General features: G+C 42.6%; 1 protein-coding gene across 1 annotated transcript in view; it reads right to left on the reverse strand.

The window, feature by feature from the left end:
• Positions 1–578: 578 nt before the first annotated feature.
• LOC141192408 (uncharacterized) overlaps positions 579–17,453 on the reverse strand; it is a 50,080-nt gene continuing 33,205 nt past the window's right edge. The window contains exon 7 of the mRNA XM_073661922.1: positions 579–1,813. Within this exon, the coding sequence (XP_073518023.1) occupies positions 650–1,813 (1,164 nt within the window). The 3' untranslated portion in view covers positions 579–649. The remainder of the gene's footprint in view (positions 1,814–17,453) is intronic.

Below are 17,453 nucleotides of genomic sequence, written 5' to 3' on the forward strand. Positions count from 1 at the left end.
GTGTGGGTTCTCTGGTGGCTATCAAGATGCGCTTTCTGGTTAAAAGATTTCCCAAATTTTGAATATGAAAAAGGCTTCTCTGCCCGACTCTTCTGAATCTCTTTTGCTCTTTATGATACAAACTAGGCTCACCAAATACAAAAGGTCTTTAGTAAGCTACCTTATACAGGCTGCTAAGAATATCATTCCTCGTCACTGGAAAAGTACTTCTCCACCTACTCTGGAGGAGTGGTTCTGTGACATAGCTCTTCTAAATAGGATGGAACATTTGATTGCCCGATCCCCCACTGATTGTGATAGATACTGTGAGTCTTGGAGAGACTGGATTGAATTCCAGGAATCCGATGCCTACAGTCTTACATCACACTGATGTGACCCAACCTTTTCTCTGGTGCGTTTCTTCTCTGTCCGGATTGTGCTCTGCATTGGTTCGCGCCTGGCTGCACTATGTATGGTTTCCATTGGATTTTACAATTGTAATACTGATGGCCTAAAATGTTCCATTCCTTCCTTTTTCTTCCTATAACTTGATGTTTTATTGGACGTTATACTTATATTCTATGATATACTGATGCTGATATTGTCCTGGTTATTGTTTTTTTTTTTGTTTTGTTTTTTGTATTTTTGTAATTGAAAATGATTTAACCTTTCAATAAAAATTGAATTTTGAAAAAGGCTTCTCCCCTGTGTGACTTCTCTGATGTTTATTAAGAGTTGCTTTCCGCGTAAAATATTTCCCACATTCTGAACATGAAAAAGGCTTCTCCTCTGTATGAGTTCTCTGGTGAATAACAAGACCATATTTCTGTTTAAAATATTTCCCACATTCTGAACATGAAAAAGGCTTCTCCTCTGTATGAGTTCTCTGGTGTATAACAAGACCGTATTTCTGTTTAAAATGTTTACCACATTCTGAACATGAAAAAGGCTTCTCCCCTGTGTGACTTCTCTGATGTTTATTAAGAGCTGCTTTTCGTGTAAAATATTTCCCACATTCTGAGCATGAAAAAGGCTTCTCCTCTGTGTGAGTTATCTGGTGTATAACAAGACTGTATTTCTGTTTAAAATGTTTACCACATTCTGAACATGAAAAAGGCTTCTCCCCTGTGTGACTTCTCTGATGTTTATTAAGAGCTGTTTTTCGTGTAAAATATTTCCCACATTTTGAACATGAAAAAGGCTTCTCCTCTGTATGAGTTATCTGGTGTATAACAAGACTGTATTTCTGTTTAAAATGTTTACCACATTCTGAACATGAAAAAGGCTTCTCCCCTGTATGAGTTCTGTGGTGTTTAACAAGATTGCATTTCTGTTCAAAATGTTTACCACATTCTGAACATGAAAAAGGCTTCACCCCTGTGTGAGTTCTGTGGTGTTTAACAAGACTTGATTTCTGGTTAAAACATTTCCCACATTCTGAACATGAAAAAGGCTTCTCCCCTGTGTGAGTTCTCTGGTGCCTAACAAAATTTGATTTGTGGTTAAAACATTTCTCACATTCTGAACATGAAAAAGGCTTCTTCCCAGTGTGAATTCTCTGGTGAATAACTAAATCTGATTTCTGGCAAAAACATTTCTCACATTCTGAACAGGAAAAAGGCTTCTCCCCTGTGTGAATTCTCTGGTGACTAACTAAATATGATTTCTGGTAAAAACATTTCTCACATTCTGAACATGAAAATGGCTTCTCCCCTGTGTGAGTTTTCTGGTGCTTAACAACATTGGATTTTTTTGTAAAACATTTCCCACATTCTGAACATGAAAAAGGCTTCTCCCCTGTGTGAGTTCCCTGGTGTTTAACAAGATCTGATTTCTTGTTAAAATATTTCCCACACTTGGAACAAGAAAATCTATTCTCGGCTGTGTGAATTTTTTGATGTTTAGGAAAAGATTTTTCGAGAGGAAAACTATTTCCATATTCTAAAAATGTCTTCTTTGGTTTAGGAGCAGTTTGTTTTTTAATGCTTAATTTGTGACTATGATTTTCCTTAGTAGTCAGTAATGAATCAGAAGACAGGACCTGTTTCAAAGGATCAGATGACAAATCTTTGCTGTGAAGGGATGATGGTATATCTGGAGTAATAGCATTCACTTCAATTGTATATTGTGGGATCTCAAGATCTTCTGATTTAAAAATTGAAGATGTCAGCTGTCCCTCTGATCTCCAGGTACAGTTATCTGCTAAGATAAAAATCTATTATTTTTCAATAAAATATCCTTGGGTTTTATTTTTTTAAATTTCTACTTAAACTGTCTATAATAATGGCAAGTTATGTACCGTATTTTTCGGACTATAAGACACGCCGGACCATAAGATGCACCAAGGTTTTAGAGGAGGAAAATAAAAAAATAAAAATGTAAGCAAAAAATGTGGTCATGATGCACTTTTAAGGGGGAGGGGGGTCTTCTGCTGACACTCGTATAGGGGTTATGTCCCCCAATTCTGACAATATCCCCCATCCAGGTATATATGCCGCCCCCTTCCTTTTATACGTGGTCCCCATCCCCATCCTGGTATGCCTGGCATCCCTCCATCCTGGTATGCATGGCACCCCTCATCCTTATCCTGGTATGCATGGCACCCCTCATACCTATCCTGATATGCATGGCACCCCTCATCCCTGTCCTAGTATTCATGGTACCCCTCATCCCTGTCCTGGTATGCATGGCACCCCTAATCCCTATCCTGGTATGCATGGCACCCATCATCCCTGTCCTGGTATGCATGGCACCCCTCATCCCTGTCCTGGTATGCATGGAACCCCTCATCCCTGTCCTGGTATGCATGGCACCCATCATCCCTATCCTGGTATGCATGGCACCCCTCATCCCTGTCCTGGTATGCATGGCACCCCTCATCCCTGTCCTGGTATGCATGGCACCCCTAATCCCTGTCCTGGTATGCATGGCACCCCTAATCCCTGTCCTAATATGCATGGCACCCCTAATCCCCATCATGCTGCACATTAAAAAAAAATAAACACTCCTACTCACCTTTCTTCTCTCTCCTCCAGCGCTGCATCCTGTCTGTCTGCACTGATCTCTCCATGTGAGCCGTGCATGATGTCACTGCCATGCGCGGGTCACAAGGAGAGATCAGCTGCCGGAAGTCACTGCTTCCCACGCCGGGACTGTGTGCGCGGGGAGCAGTGACTTCAGTCTCCTTCATAGCCGGCACATAGCGGAGCCGCGCTGCGGCTGCTGGCTATCTCCTGTGCCCGCTCATTAAAGGGCATGAATATTCACCCCCTCCCCATGCCCATGGGCGTGGAGAGAGGTTGAATATTCATGCCCTTTAACAGCGGGCATAGGAGAAAAAAAAAGGAGGAAAAAAGTGCGTCTTATAGTCTGAAAAATACGGTAAATACATTGAATTAATTATTCACCAAGACACTGACATTTCAAAATCGAATAGAAAACCTCATAGGATGAACCAGTAGAGTGTGGTTTTCAACTGTTTGTTCATTCTGCCTCCCAAATATGGAATAAAAAGCCACCAAGTTATGTAGGCAACAATAATACCAATAAAAACTTCTACTCATCTCACAAACAGCAAGCTCCACTCAGGTCCATTGTCTGTAAATGGAAAAAAATCATAGTTACCGGTAACAGGATTTTACAGAGCCCATGATAGCACCACCTGAGAGACGGTATCCGCCCACCCAGGACAGGAAACCTGCTGAATAAAAAAGGCGGTACCTCTCCTCCACATCAGTTTTGTTTTTGAGCATGAGAGGACCTCCAGACAGTATGTTAGTACACAACTACCACCAATAAAACATTTCATACTATACACCCATATATAGAGAACACCATAAGTGATCAAAAAAGGGGAGGGGGGCATATGAGGGTGCTCTCATGGGCTCTGGAAAATCCCATTACCGGTAGGTAACTATGATTTTTTTCCCCTTCTCCTATGATGGCACCACCTGAGAGATTTATATAGAACAGACACCTTAGGGATGGATCACCGCTTGCAACACCTTTCTCCCAAAGGATAGATCAGCAGATGAAGAAAGATCAAGCCGGTAATGGTTATAGAAGGTAGAAGGAGATTACCATGTTGCTGCCTTACCTATGTTATCAATGGACACTTCCACCTTCTCAGTCCAGGAGGCTGCACTAGCTCTGTGGAATGGCCCTTCAGGTTCTCTGAAACCGGCACATTACTAGGGAAATATGCTAAGATAACGGTGTCCCTGATCCATCTAACTATAGTTCCCCTTGTAACTTTAAGTCCCTTTCTAGCTCCCTGGAAGGAGACAAATAAGGCATCACTTCTCCTCCAAGGCCTTGTTACCTCCAAATACTGAACCAAAACCAGTCTAACATCTAGAGTTTGAAGCCTCTGTTCCTCTAAATCTTTTGGGTTAGGATACAATGAGGGGAGAATGATCTCCTGTGTTCTGTGGAATTTGGAGGCCACCTTCGGAAAATAGGCCGGGTCTGGTCTTAACGTAACTCCATCTACAGTGACCTGTGTAAAAGGATGATTTACTGACAGAGCTTGTAAGTCACTAACTCTACGGGCTGATGTTAGCGCTATCAGTATCGCTGTCTTCAGAGTGAGAGTTCTTTCTGTCACACTTCCTTAAGTCTCAAAAAGGAGACTTAGTCAGGGCTTCCAGGAACAGGTTTAGATCCCAGGGAGGCATTCTCGGGGTAGCAATAGGTCTGGATCTATCGCACACCTTTTTAAACCTGATAACCCATCTATCTGCTGCCAAATTATAGTTATATAAAGCTCCAAGCGCTGATACTTGCGCCTAAAGGGTACTGGTAGCCAACCCCATAACTAAGACCCTTTGAAGAAATTCCAGAATAGCTTTAATAGGAATTTTAACCTTAGCTGACTGCGCCGAAATAGATAGGAATTTTGCCGATGTCCTACCATAGATCTTAGTCGTCACAGGCTTCTTGCTTTTGAGCAGAGTAGTGACTAGACCTGGGGAAAACCCTTACTGGATTACTAACAACCTTTCAAACTCCAGGCCATCAAAAGCCCGACCTCTGAGCATGGAAGACTGGGCCTTGCTTGAGGAGATCTGGAGCATCTGGAAGGACCCATGGATCTGACTGGGACATCCTCTTTATCCAGGTGAACCAGGGTCTCTTGGGCCAGAATGGGGCGATTAGTATGACCCTTGCCTGTTCCTCTCGGATCTTCCTCAAAATCGTTGGCATTAACATTAGCGGGGGGAAAGCATAGGCTAGGCCAAAGCTCCAGGGTATTTGTAATGCATCTACTTTCTTTTGGATTTAAGGAGCAGAAGATCCTTATTTTTCTGTTTTGTTTGTTTGCGAAAAGATCTATTTCTGGTTGACCCCAGCGATCCACAATTTGCTGGAATACTGTTGGATTCAGCTCCCATTCGCCCTGCTTCAGTATATTCTGACTCAGAAAATCTGATCTTTAGTTTTCTTTGCCTCTTATATGCAGAGCCGAGAGCATAAATTGATGTTCTGCAAACTGTAGAATCTGCTCTTTCACTAACAGGAGAGGTCGGGATCTCGTGCCCCCGATGATTGACATAGGCGACTGTTGTCCTGTTGTCTGACATGATTCGGATGTGTTGTCCCTGTAGTTGGGAACTGAACTTCATCACTGCACTCTTTACCGCCGACAAATCCTTCATGTTTTGAGGAGAAGCCTTTCTCGCTGTCCGACCAGACTCCTTGTATTACACGATCTCCCAGATGTGCTCCCAGCCATCTGAGCTTGAGTCCGCTGTAATTATGTCCCACACCTGATACGACCAAAGAACTCTCTGTGACAGGTTCTCCCGATCCAGCCACCATGCGATTGAGATGATGGCTGTATTGGAAAGTGTCATCTTCCTGTCCAAGTGTCCCCTGAGTCTAGAGACATAATTCTGTTTTTCTTGTCTTCCGGTAGCAGACAAGTCTATCCCTCTGAGTCCAAGATAAGCCCTAAAAAAGACGGAACCTTCCGAGGCTCCAGGTTTGACTTCTCTAGATTCAGTATCCATTCAAGATTGATCAGGCTGGCTCTGACTCTTGTCAATGCGAGTTTTCAATGCTCTCTTGATCTGCATACTACCAGGAAGTCGTCAAGGTAAGGGACAACTAGAGTATCTTGTTCTCTCAAATGCGCCATTACTTCCAGAATGATCTTCATAAAGATTCTTGGAGCCATGGAGAGGCCGAAGGGCAGAGCTGTGAACTGAAATTGCCTCACACGATTGATGATATACACAGCTACTCTCAGATACTGCTGGTATCCTGTATGGATTGGGACGTGGTAATAGGCGTCCTTCAAGTCGAGGACACTCATATAACAACCCGGGAATAACACCTTTATGGCTGATATTATACAGTACAGACCAAAAGTTTGGACACACCTTCTCATTTAAAGATTTTTGTGTATTTTCATGACTATGAAAATTGTACATTAACACTGAAAACTATGAATTAACACATGTGGAATTATATACTTAACAAAAAAGTGTGAAACAACTGAAAATATGTCTTATATTCTAGGTTCTTCAAAGTAGCCACCTTTTGATTTGATGACTGTTTTGCACACTCTTGGCATTCTCTTGATGAGCTTCAAGAGGTAGTCACCGGAAATGGTCTTCCAACAATCTTGAATTAACACATGTGTTAATTCATAGTTTTGATGCCTTCAGTGTGAATATACAATTTTCATAGTCATGAAAATACAGAAAAATCTTTAAATGAGAAGGTGTGTCCAAACTTTTGGTCTGTACTGTAGATTCCATCTTGAAGGGTCTGTAGATTAGAAAGTTGTTTAGGCCCTTCTAGTTGATTTAGGCCCTTCAAGCCGTCCGGCTTCTTTATCAGAAACAGGGGCGAATAGAATCCTTTGCCCTGCTCGCTTATTAGTCTCTCTCAGAACCTTCTTTTCCACTACGTTTACTATCTCTTGCTCCAGGGCTGTTAGCTCTCTCGGCCTCCTGGGAGACGAAATCCTGAAGGTCTGCAGGAGAATGGATCTGAATTCCAGTCTCAGTCCTGTCTTTATAATCCCTAATATCCAGGCACTGGATGTAATTTTTTCCCAGGTAGGCAGGAAGTGGGACAGTCTTCCTCCTACCTGGGGAGGCCCATCACTTAGGGTTTTTTCTGTTCTCAGAGGAAGGGCCTCCGAACATGAAGCCTCCACTCCTTGTCCTTCTATCTGCCCTGGTCTCTGGAAAATTTACCTATTCTATACTTCCTTTTACGAAAGGAAGTCTTGTACTGAGGCATCAACACACTGGAAAACCCGTGTTTCTTATCTGCGGCTTTATCCAGTAGGTCATCTAGAGCTTTGCCAAAAAGAAACTCCCCTTCACACGGGATTGAACACAGTTTCATCTTAGACTGTACATCACCTGACCAGCTCTTGAGCCACAGAGCTCTGCGAGCTGCGTTGGATAAATTCGCTGATCTGGCGGCCAGCCTTACTGAATCTGCCGACGCGTCCGCGAGGAAGGCAGCCGCCCCCTGCATTAGCGGAAGACTGGCCAGGATTTTTTCCCTTGGAATGTCCCCTTTAATCTTGTCTTCTAGCTGCTGCAACCAGACCATCATTGACCTGGCTGTGCAAGTGGCTGCGACTGCCCGTTTCAATGCTCCCGCTGGTCACTCCCAGGTTTGTTTTAATAAGGTTTCCGCTTTTTTATCAAGAGGATCCTTGAAAGCTCCTAAATCCTCAAACGGCAGGGCGGATTTTTTTTTTAGAGAATTTTGATACTGTCACGTCAATTTTTAGGGTTTTATCTCACCTGGTTGATTCTTCTTCCTCAAACGGGTATCTTCTCTTTGAAGGTGATGGTAACTGCCCTCTCCTATCAGGTCTTTTCCATTCCCTGTCGATGAACGATCCTCTCTTTGACGGGGAATGTGCGCCTCTTCTTCTGATCCAGACCCCCAAACATAATGTCCTGAACAGTCCTAGAGGTCTTGGTATCGGCTATGCCCATAGTTGTTCTGATGGCTTTAATCAGCTTATCTGTGTTTTGCGCTGGAAAACATGGCCTACCTCCTGTATCGCTATCTGAGGAAGATGATGATGAGGATAACGAGTAGGTAGGAGAGGAAATAGACTTCCCCTTGCCCTGGAATACTACAGATTCCTCTGAGTCTGATGTATGACGTTTCAGCTTCCTACTCTTTTTACGTGTAGCCAACGTCTTTAGGGAGTCCCTAACCTCCGTCTGGATTAAAGATTTTAAATCCATAGCAAAATTAGGTGTTTCCTCTGATATGGTTTCTTGGATACAACTCGAGCAAAGCTTTTTAGTATAAGTGCTGGGAAAATTAACACCGCACAGCTCACACTACTTGTTATTCCTCTTGGCACTACACTTTTGGGGTTTTTCCTAGTACAAAAAATATGGTGAACTTTCATGTAGATCACTCACTACTCTGCCGTTCAGGGTACCGGAGATTGAGGCTGGATAAATTCATATGATTGCTCCTGGCTGGAGGTTGTGGACTCGCGACCTGCCCTGCTCCTCTGGCTGGTCTTGCTGCCGCTTGTCCGACTGCCACTGCTGCGGCCTTGATGATGGAGCTGCTGTTGCTGCTGAGGCTGCTTTGGTGGCTTCTGCTGCTGCTGCTCTGGAGATCGCACCCTACTAAAGCTGGAAGCATATTGCCGGAAGCTGCCAGATACAGCCTTGTTCTCCTCTGGTTCAGTCCTCTGTGCTCAGCTCCCGGCTTGTGTATTTGTTTCTGTTGGGACCCCGACCCGTTTACTGACTACTCTTGTGTCTTCTGATTTTGTATTTTCTCTGCTCTCCTGGTTCTGACCCGGCTACCTGACTATTCTTCTTCCCATCTCACACCATAGAACAGCAGGTAACACCGTGGCCCAAGCCTAGGGGTCTCTGTATAACGCCAGATCCATGTAGAAGGGTTAAAGAATAATGAGCAAAGCAATCCCTGGGATCTGGAAAACAGGGTAGATAGCGCCAAACCTGTTTGTGGTGGCCATCTTTTGAGCTGCCAAGTGACCACGATACATTGTGTCTGCAAACTAATCCACCAAGATCAGCATTCAAACAGCTAAATGCCGCTCCTTCCCTTCTTAACCTGCCTTGTGCCCAGACAATAGTGTACAACCGTATATAGGGTACTGTCAGATTAAAGAGAAGTTGGAAAATAATTTGTATAGTCCATTCATTTCCTATTATCCTTTGAGAAGAATTCCAAAATTATTCCCGCATAAAGTGACACACATCAGATTTGAAAAAATGGGGCCTGATTAGGAACACAAAAGTGGCTGTGGGAAGGGGTTAAATCAGAGTATGTTGAGCACCAATTACTGTAGTCAAAAACTGAATATAGACAAGAACACATCTACTGAAATGATCAAACTCAACAGTCTTCATCAAAAAATGACTAATGGAGTTTGGCCAGAAAGACTGGACCTGGTCTTGTAGGGACCATATGAGCACATTCAGCAGCACAGAAGGGAGAGAAGGTAGATTCATCCAATAAGATATCAAGGTTCTAGGAAGCCAACAGCATCATTACCCTCCGCTTTCTCTTACAGGCCCATCATAATATTTTTCTTTAAGTGATTTTCTAACTTGTCAGCACATTCTACGTACGCTGTCATTTGGCTTTGTAGTTTACAGATCTGGGCAAGTAACGGTCAGCGTCTCCTAATCCCAGGGGGTAGGTGAATTCTCCAGGTTGTAAATTCTATAGAAAAGGTCTTTCACAATTACACAAAGTAATTTGAACATTTTCGCACGGAGGAGAATGTTGTGGTCTAGCAGCAAAATGGTGATCACCCGATTGTGATACGGCCGGACTACACCACCGATAAAGCAGCCACAGCCGGTGACTGAGAAGAATCTGTGACTTCTCTGCCTTTAGTGGTTACTACTCACCTGGGTAGTCATATGTAGGAATCTCCTCTTTACACCACTCATCAACCCTCACATATGTCTCTGTAGTATTAATATGGGTCAGATCTTCACCCTGAAACAAATATTGTAAAAGTCACAGACAGATGGAGAGGTCACATCTATGATCAGCTCTAATCCTGCCATCTCCACCGTTCTCATTACACAAGTATAAAACATATAATACTGGTGGATAAAACAAGACTGAGCACCAGGGCTGTGGAGTCGGTAAGCCAAAACTCCGACTCCTCAATTTCCATGACACCGACTCCAAGACTCCCTCATACATGGTCCATTATTAAAGTGATAAATTTACTGTAGCACAGATTCATCTCAGCTAAAAGTCTAGACCCTTAGATCAGGAATACGACAGACATTTATAGGACATTTCATAACTTTCCCAAATTCTTATGAAAAAATATTCCCCACAAACTGCATTGAACTACTGTACCCAATTTATTATATATTTTAGGAGTCGGTCCATTTGATACCACTCCAAATCCACCAAAATGGGCTCCGACTCCGACACCACAGCCCTGCTGAGCACAAGACCTTCACAGCCGTCTACACATCATAGAGAAGATCTCATGATATCTTCTCTCTATCTACCTGATGATCCTGAGGAACATTGGGATCTTCTTGGTTACAGTCCTGTGGAAGAAGAGGACGGTGACATCTCTCTGGCGTTGTCCTCTTACTGGATAGAACTGGAGAAAACACATACAGGGACTGAATTCATTCTTTACATACAGATAATTATAGGCCGTGTGTATTTAGTCCTGTTTATTACCTGGTGATGTGAGAGGCTGAGGAACCTCCATCATGACATCTTTGTACAGATCTTTGTGTCCCTCTAAATACTCCCACTCCTCCATGGAGAAATAGATAGCGACATCCTGACACCTTATAGGAACCTGACACATACAATGATAATGTCATCCCCCCGATCCCTTCATAGCTTTACTGTATAATGTCCCAGCATTCCCAGCAGTGTCACCTCTCCAGTCAGCAGCTCAATCATCTTGTAGATGAGTTCTAGGATCTTCTGGTCATTGATGTCCTCATGTAGCAAGGGTTGAGGTGGAGGTCCTGTGATTGGGCTCAGGGGTCTTTCCCATCCCTCAGACACAGGGGCCTGACAGCGCCCACTAGAGGTCCTCTTCACTACTGTGTAATCCTGGTTATGGAGAGATACATTAATAAATCTCACTACAGACATTTCCAGAGTCCTCACCTCTCCAGTTCTGTCCATCTGTTATTCCTATAGATAAGAATGATGTAATGTGACGTCATTAGAATCTCTCACCTCTCCAGTAAGCCGGAAGAGGATCTCTAGGGTGAGGTGTAATATTTTCTCTGCCATCTTGACCTTGTCCATATCCAGTTTTGATGGGTAAATCAGGAAAACTCTCTTATATAGAAGATTGTCACTGAGCGGATCGAATATTGTAGAGACCTGAATGAGAAGAAGATAAGTAGATATAACATCATAAAAATCCTGTGTAATAATACAATTACTGGAGATAATTAGAGAAAAATATGAGGAGATTTATAATTTTATACTATTTAGTTTTTTTCTTTATATCTGCTAATAAAACCTATATATTTTAGGCCACAGACAACAAGCAGTTTCTTCCTCGGAGTCTGCAGCTGAATACGTTTCTCATAGACTCATCTTCAATAACGCTAGTTGTCGTCTCATTTACGGACACTACAATCGGCATTAGCAATACTGCAGGAGATATTCATTACACGTGACATGAGAAATAACTACTTCATGATGAGGACGACATTTTCATCTTCTTATACAGCTCCAGAAACATATTTGGCCAGAGTCCATCACTGACTACATCTCCACCCGTCTATATGAATGTTTCCCGTCTTCCCCGGACTGTAATCTTCTATCTCGTTAGATCTTATGTCTGATTCACACACAGAAGTTTGATGCTTTTATGAAACCTTTTTTGTTTACACAAATATTGTGGGCAGAAATTATTAGATATCAAAGTTTCCAGGTAAAGTGATTTATGGGGTTTATTTCTGGCCTTAGGCGTTCCTATATTACAAGAAAAACACCAGAAAAAAAGCAGAAATTAAAATGTTTCAAAAGAAAATTGGCACCAACAATTCTTATAAAAAGAAAAAAACATGCAAAAATCATAAGACACATTTTGTTATTTTCTAACACATTAAACATTTGTTTTAATATAATTAATTCCTTTGAGCACCAGAACATAGATGTACACCGCAGGGATGGCACAGGTGCGGCTGCAACATAAACCCTGGCAGTTTACCAAATTGCTGCTGTCAAAAGCAAACATGGCATCTCAGAAGGTGTGACAGAGTTTGGCTGAATGCCCCTCCTCCCCCAAGTACTCAATAGTATGGGGCTGCCTAGTTACTATGATACTTAAATACCTAATAATGGTGTCTGGGCCTGCAATGTACGAAAGTCTATTAGGCTGGGCCAGAGGCAGCGTCAAATGAGTTACATTTTAAAGCCCCCATACACATTAGACTAAAGTTGCATGGAAGTAATGAATTCGGGGTTGGCTAACTATATAATGACAGATGATGTCAGGGCAGAGAAGGATCTGGCATCCTGAATTTTAGAGGCTAATTGTTTGCTTTTCCTGTAGATACTCCCCTGCTAGAGGAGTCTGGAGGTGACCCTCATACAGACCACAAGAAAGCTGGAATATTTGTGTGTATGGTGGAGTCGGGAGAGATAGTCATCTGCCAAATGACTGTTCAGCCAACACTTATCTCGTGTATGGGGCTGTTACGTACACTACTCAAAAATATAAAGGGAACACTTAAACAACACAATGTAACTCTAAGTCAATCACACTTCTGTGAAATCTATCTGTCCAGTTATGAAGCCACACTGATTGTGAAGCAATTTCTCCTGCTGTTGTGTAAATGGTACAGACAACTGGTAGAAATGAGATTCAATTAGCAAGACACCCCCTATAAAGGAGTGGTTCTGCAGAACATTTCTCTGTTCTCATCCTTTTTGGCTGTTTTGGTCACTTTTGCATTTTATCATTGCTCTCACCCCTAGACGTACATTAGCATGAGGCAGTGTCTACAACCCAAGGAAGTAGCTCATGTAGTGCAGCTCATCCAGGATGGCACATCAATGAGAGCTGTGGCAAGAAGGGTAACTGTGTGTCAGCACAGTGTCCAAAGCATGGAGCATATACTGTACCAGGAGACAGGTCAGTACACCAGGAGATGTGGAGGGGGCCTTAGGAGGGCAACAACCCAGCATCAGGACCGCTACCTCCTCCTTTGTGCAAGGAGGAACAGGAGGAGCATGCCAGAGCCCTGCAAAATGACGTCCAACAGGCCACTAACATTTATTTGTCAGCTCAAACTGTCAGAAACAGATTCCATGAGGGTGGTATGAAGGCTTGAAGTCCACAAGTGGGTGTTGTGCTTATAGTACAACATGGTAAAGGGTCATTGGCATTTGGCAGAGAACACCAAGATTGGCAGATTACACATTGACGGCCTGTGTTCTTCACGGATGAGAGCAGGTTCACACTGCACACATGTGACAGACGTGACAGAGTCTGGAGATGCTGTGGAGAACGTTCTCCAGAATGACCGGTTGGCAGTGGGTCAATAATGGTGTGGGGAGGCATTTCCTTGTAGGGCCGCACAGCTTTCCATGTGCTCGCCAGAGGTAGCCTGACTGCCATTAGTTACCGAGATGAGATCCTCAGACCCCTTGTGAGACCATATGCTGGTGCAGTTGGCCCTGGATTCCTCCTAATGCAGGACAATGCCAGACCTCATGTGGCTGGAGTGTGTCAGCAGTTCCTGCATGATGAAGGCATTGATGCTTTGGAATGGCCTGTCCATTCCCCAGACCTGAATCCAATCGAGCACATCTGAGACATCATGTCTTGTTCCATCCACCAATGCCACATTGCATCACAGACTTTAATTTGGTGGAGTCATATTTCCCGACTCTGAAGACCGTATGCTGCCACTGCACTTGGCAGGCCCAGTCCAGATGGTATGGAGATAAATGAAGGAGACCAAAGTCCAAAAATAAACTTTACTTTACTTAACAAGAACTTGATGACAAGTATATATATCAGATAACAGGCACAACACTTTATGAATGTTTCTCCTGCATTATGCAGAGTCAAGAACTTTTGTTAAAAGCTACAACAGTATAGCAAGCCATTATGGGAAGGTCCATCATCCCTGTAAGGACCATACAGGTTGAGATGTGTCGTTACAGCCCTTGTTCGTCTAAGATAAGGAATCCTTCCTTAATTCCCTTTACTCACAGTGGCATGTAAAGGTTGAAACATCCATGGTCAAAATTACAAAACGGAAAATGGGCCGATGCAAAAGTTTGGACACCCTGATTGGTTAGTACCTAGTAGCACCATCTTTTGCAAGTATCACAGCTTGTAAACGTTTTTTGTAGCCAGACAAGAGTTTTTAAATTCTTGTTTGAGGGATTTTCATCCATTCTTCCTTGGAAAATTCTTCCAGTTCTGTGAGATTCCTGGGTCGTCTTGCATGCACTGCTATTTTGACGTCTAGCCACAGATTTTCAATGATGTTCAGATCAGAGGACTGTGAGGGCCATTGTAAAACCTTCATCTTGTGCCTTTGTGGTTGTCTATTGTGGATTTTGAAGTGTGTTTAGAATCCATTATCCATTTGAAGAAGCCATCCTCTTTTCAACATCAGCTTTTTTTACAGATGGTGTTATTGCATTAAGAATTTGTTGAAACTTCATTGAATCCATTCTTCTCTCTACCCATGAAATAATCCCATGCCATTGGCTGCAACACAACCCTAAAGCATGATTGATCAACCTCCAGGCTTAATGGTTGGCAAGGCATTCTTTTCTTGAAATTCTGTGCTCTTTTTTCTCCACACATACCTTTGATCATTGTGGCCAAAGAGTTTTATTTTAACCTCATCAGTACACAGAACATGTTTCCAAAATGCATCAGGCTTATTTAGATGTTCTTTTGCATACGTCTGACACAGAATTTTATAGTGAGGACTCAGGAGAGGTTTTCTTCTGATGACTCTTTCATGAAGGCCATATTTGAGCAGGTGTCTCTGAACAGTTGAAAAATGTGCAACAACTAAAGAATCTTCTATATCTTTCTGAAGGTCTTTTGCAGGGGGGGTTTCTGATTTGCCTCTCCAGCAATCCTACGAGCAGCTCTCACTGAAATTTAGCTTGGTCTTCCTTGCTGTTGCTGTTAACTGCCATTTCTTAACCACATTTCGAACTGAAGAAAGAGTGTAAAGATAAGTGTCCTAAAATATGTATGCACATATACATACATTATATATATATATATATATATATATATATATAAAGTACAGACCAAAAGTCTGGACACACCTTCTCATTTAAAGATTTTTCTGTATTTTCATGACTATGAAAATTGTACATTCACACTGAAGGCATCAAAACTATGAATTAACACATGTGGAATTATATACTTAACAAAAAAGTGTGAAACAACTGAAAATATGTCTTATATTCTAGGTTCTTCAAAGTAGCCACCCTTTGCTTTGATGACTGCTTTGCACACTCTTGGCATTCTCTTGATGAGCTTCAAGAGGTAGTCACCGGAAATGGTCTTCCAACAATCTTGAAGGAGTTCCCAGAGATGCTTAGCATTTGTTGGCCCTTTTACCTTCACTCGGCGGTCCAGCTCACCCCAAACCATCTCGATTGGGTTCAGGTCTGGTGACTGTGGAGGCCAGGTCATCTGGCGTAGCACCCCATCACTCCGCCTCTTGGTCAAATAGCCCTTACACAGCCTGGAGGTGTGTTTGGGGTCATTGTCCTGTTGAAAAATAAATGATGGTCCAACTAAACGCAAACCGGATGGAAGAGCAAGCCACTGCAAGATGCTGTGGTAGCCATGCTGGTTCAGTATGCCTTCAATTTTGAATAAATCTCCAACAGTGTCACCAGCAAAGCACCCCCACACCATCACACCCCCTCCTCCATGCCTCACGGTGGGAACCAGGCATGTAGAGTCCATCCATTCACCTTTTCTGCATCGCACAAAGACACGGTGGTTGGAACCAAAGATCTCAAATTTGAACTCATCAGACCAAAGCACAGATTTCCACTGGTCTAATGTCCATTCCTTGTGTTCTTTAGCCCAAACAAGTCTCTTCTGCTTGTTGCCTGTCCTTAGCAGTAGTTTCTTAGCAGCTATTTTACCATGAAGGCCTGCTGCACAAAGTCTCCTCTTAACAGTTGTTGAAGAGATGTGTCTGCTGCTAGAACTCTGTGTGGCATTGACCTGGTCTCTAATCTGAGCTGCTGTTAACCTGCGATTTCTGAGGCTGGTGACTCGGATAAACTTATCCTCAGAAGCAGAGGTGACTCTTGGTCTTCCTTTCCTGGGGCGGTCCTCATGTGAGCCAGTTTCTTTGTAGCGCTTGATGGTTTTTGCAACTGCACTTGGGGACACTTTCAAAGTTGGCCCAATTTTTCGCACTGACTGACCTTCATTTCTTAAAGTAATGATAGCCACTCGTTTTTTTTTACTTAGCTGCTTTTTTCTTGCCATAATACAAATTCTAACTGTCTATTCAGTAGGACTATCAGCTGTGTATCCACCAGACTTCTGCACAACACAACTGATGGTCCCAACCCCATTTATAAGGCAAGAAATCCCACTTATTAAACCTGACAGTGGACACCTGTGAAGTGAAAACCATTTCCGGTGACTACCTCTTGAAGCTCATCAAGAGAATGCCAAGAATGTGCAAAGCAGTCATGAAAGCAAAAGGTGGCTACTTTGAAGAACCTAGAATATAAGACATATTTTCAGTTGTTTCACACTATTTTGTTAAGTATATAATTCCACATGTGTTAATTCATAGTTTTGATGCCTTCAGTGTGAATGTACAATTTTCATAGTGATGAAAATACAGAAAAATATTTAAATGAGGTGTGTCCAACTTTTGGTCTGTACTGTATGTTTTTTCATACTACCATGTATGCGAATTCATATATATACACAGGTGCATCTCACTAGAATATCATCAAAAAGCCATTTATTTCAGTTCTTCAATAAAAAAAGGAAACTCATATTATATAGAGTCATTACAAACAGGGTGATCTATTTCAATTGTTTAGTTCTGTTAATGTTGATGATTATGGCTTAAAGCCAATGAAAACACAAAAAAGTCATTATCTCAGAAAATTAGAATAATTAACAAAAAAACATCTGCAAAGGCTTCCTAAGCATTTAAAAAGGTCCCTTAGTCTGTTTCAGTAGGCTCCACAATCATGGGGAAAACTTCTGACTTGACAGATGTCCAGAAGGCAGTCATTGACACACCCCACAAGGAGGGTAAGCCACAAAAGGCCATTGCTAAAGAAGCTGGCTGTTCACAGAGTGCTGTATCCAAGCATATTAATAGAAAGTTGAGTGGAAGGAAAAAGTGTGGTAGAAAAAGGTGCACAAGCAACCGGGATAACCGCAACCTTGAAAGGATTGTTGAGAAAAGGCCATTCAAAAATGTGGGGGAGATTCCCAAGGAGTGGATTGC

The sequence above is a fragment of the Phyllobates terribilis genome, unplaced genomic scaffold (assembly GCF_046119375.1).
Source record: "Phyllobates terribilis strain yellow unplaced genomic scaffold, ASM4611937v1 Scaffold_61__1_contigs__length_8056638, whole genome shotgun sequence".
In the NCBI taxonomy this organism is placed as follows: Eukaryota; Metazoa; Chordata; class Amphibia; order Anura; family Dendrobatidae; genus Phyllobates; species Phyllobates terribilis.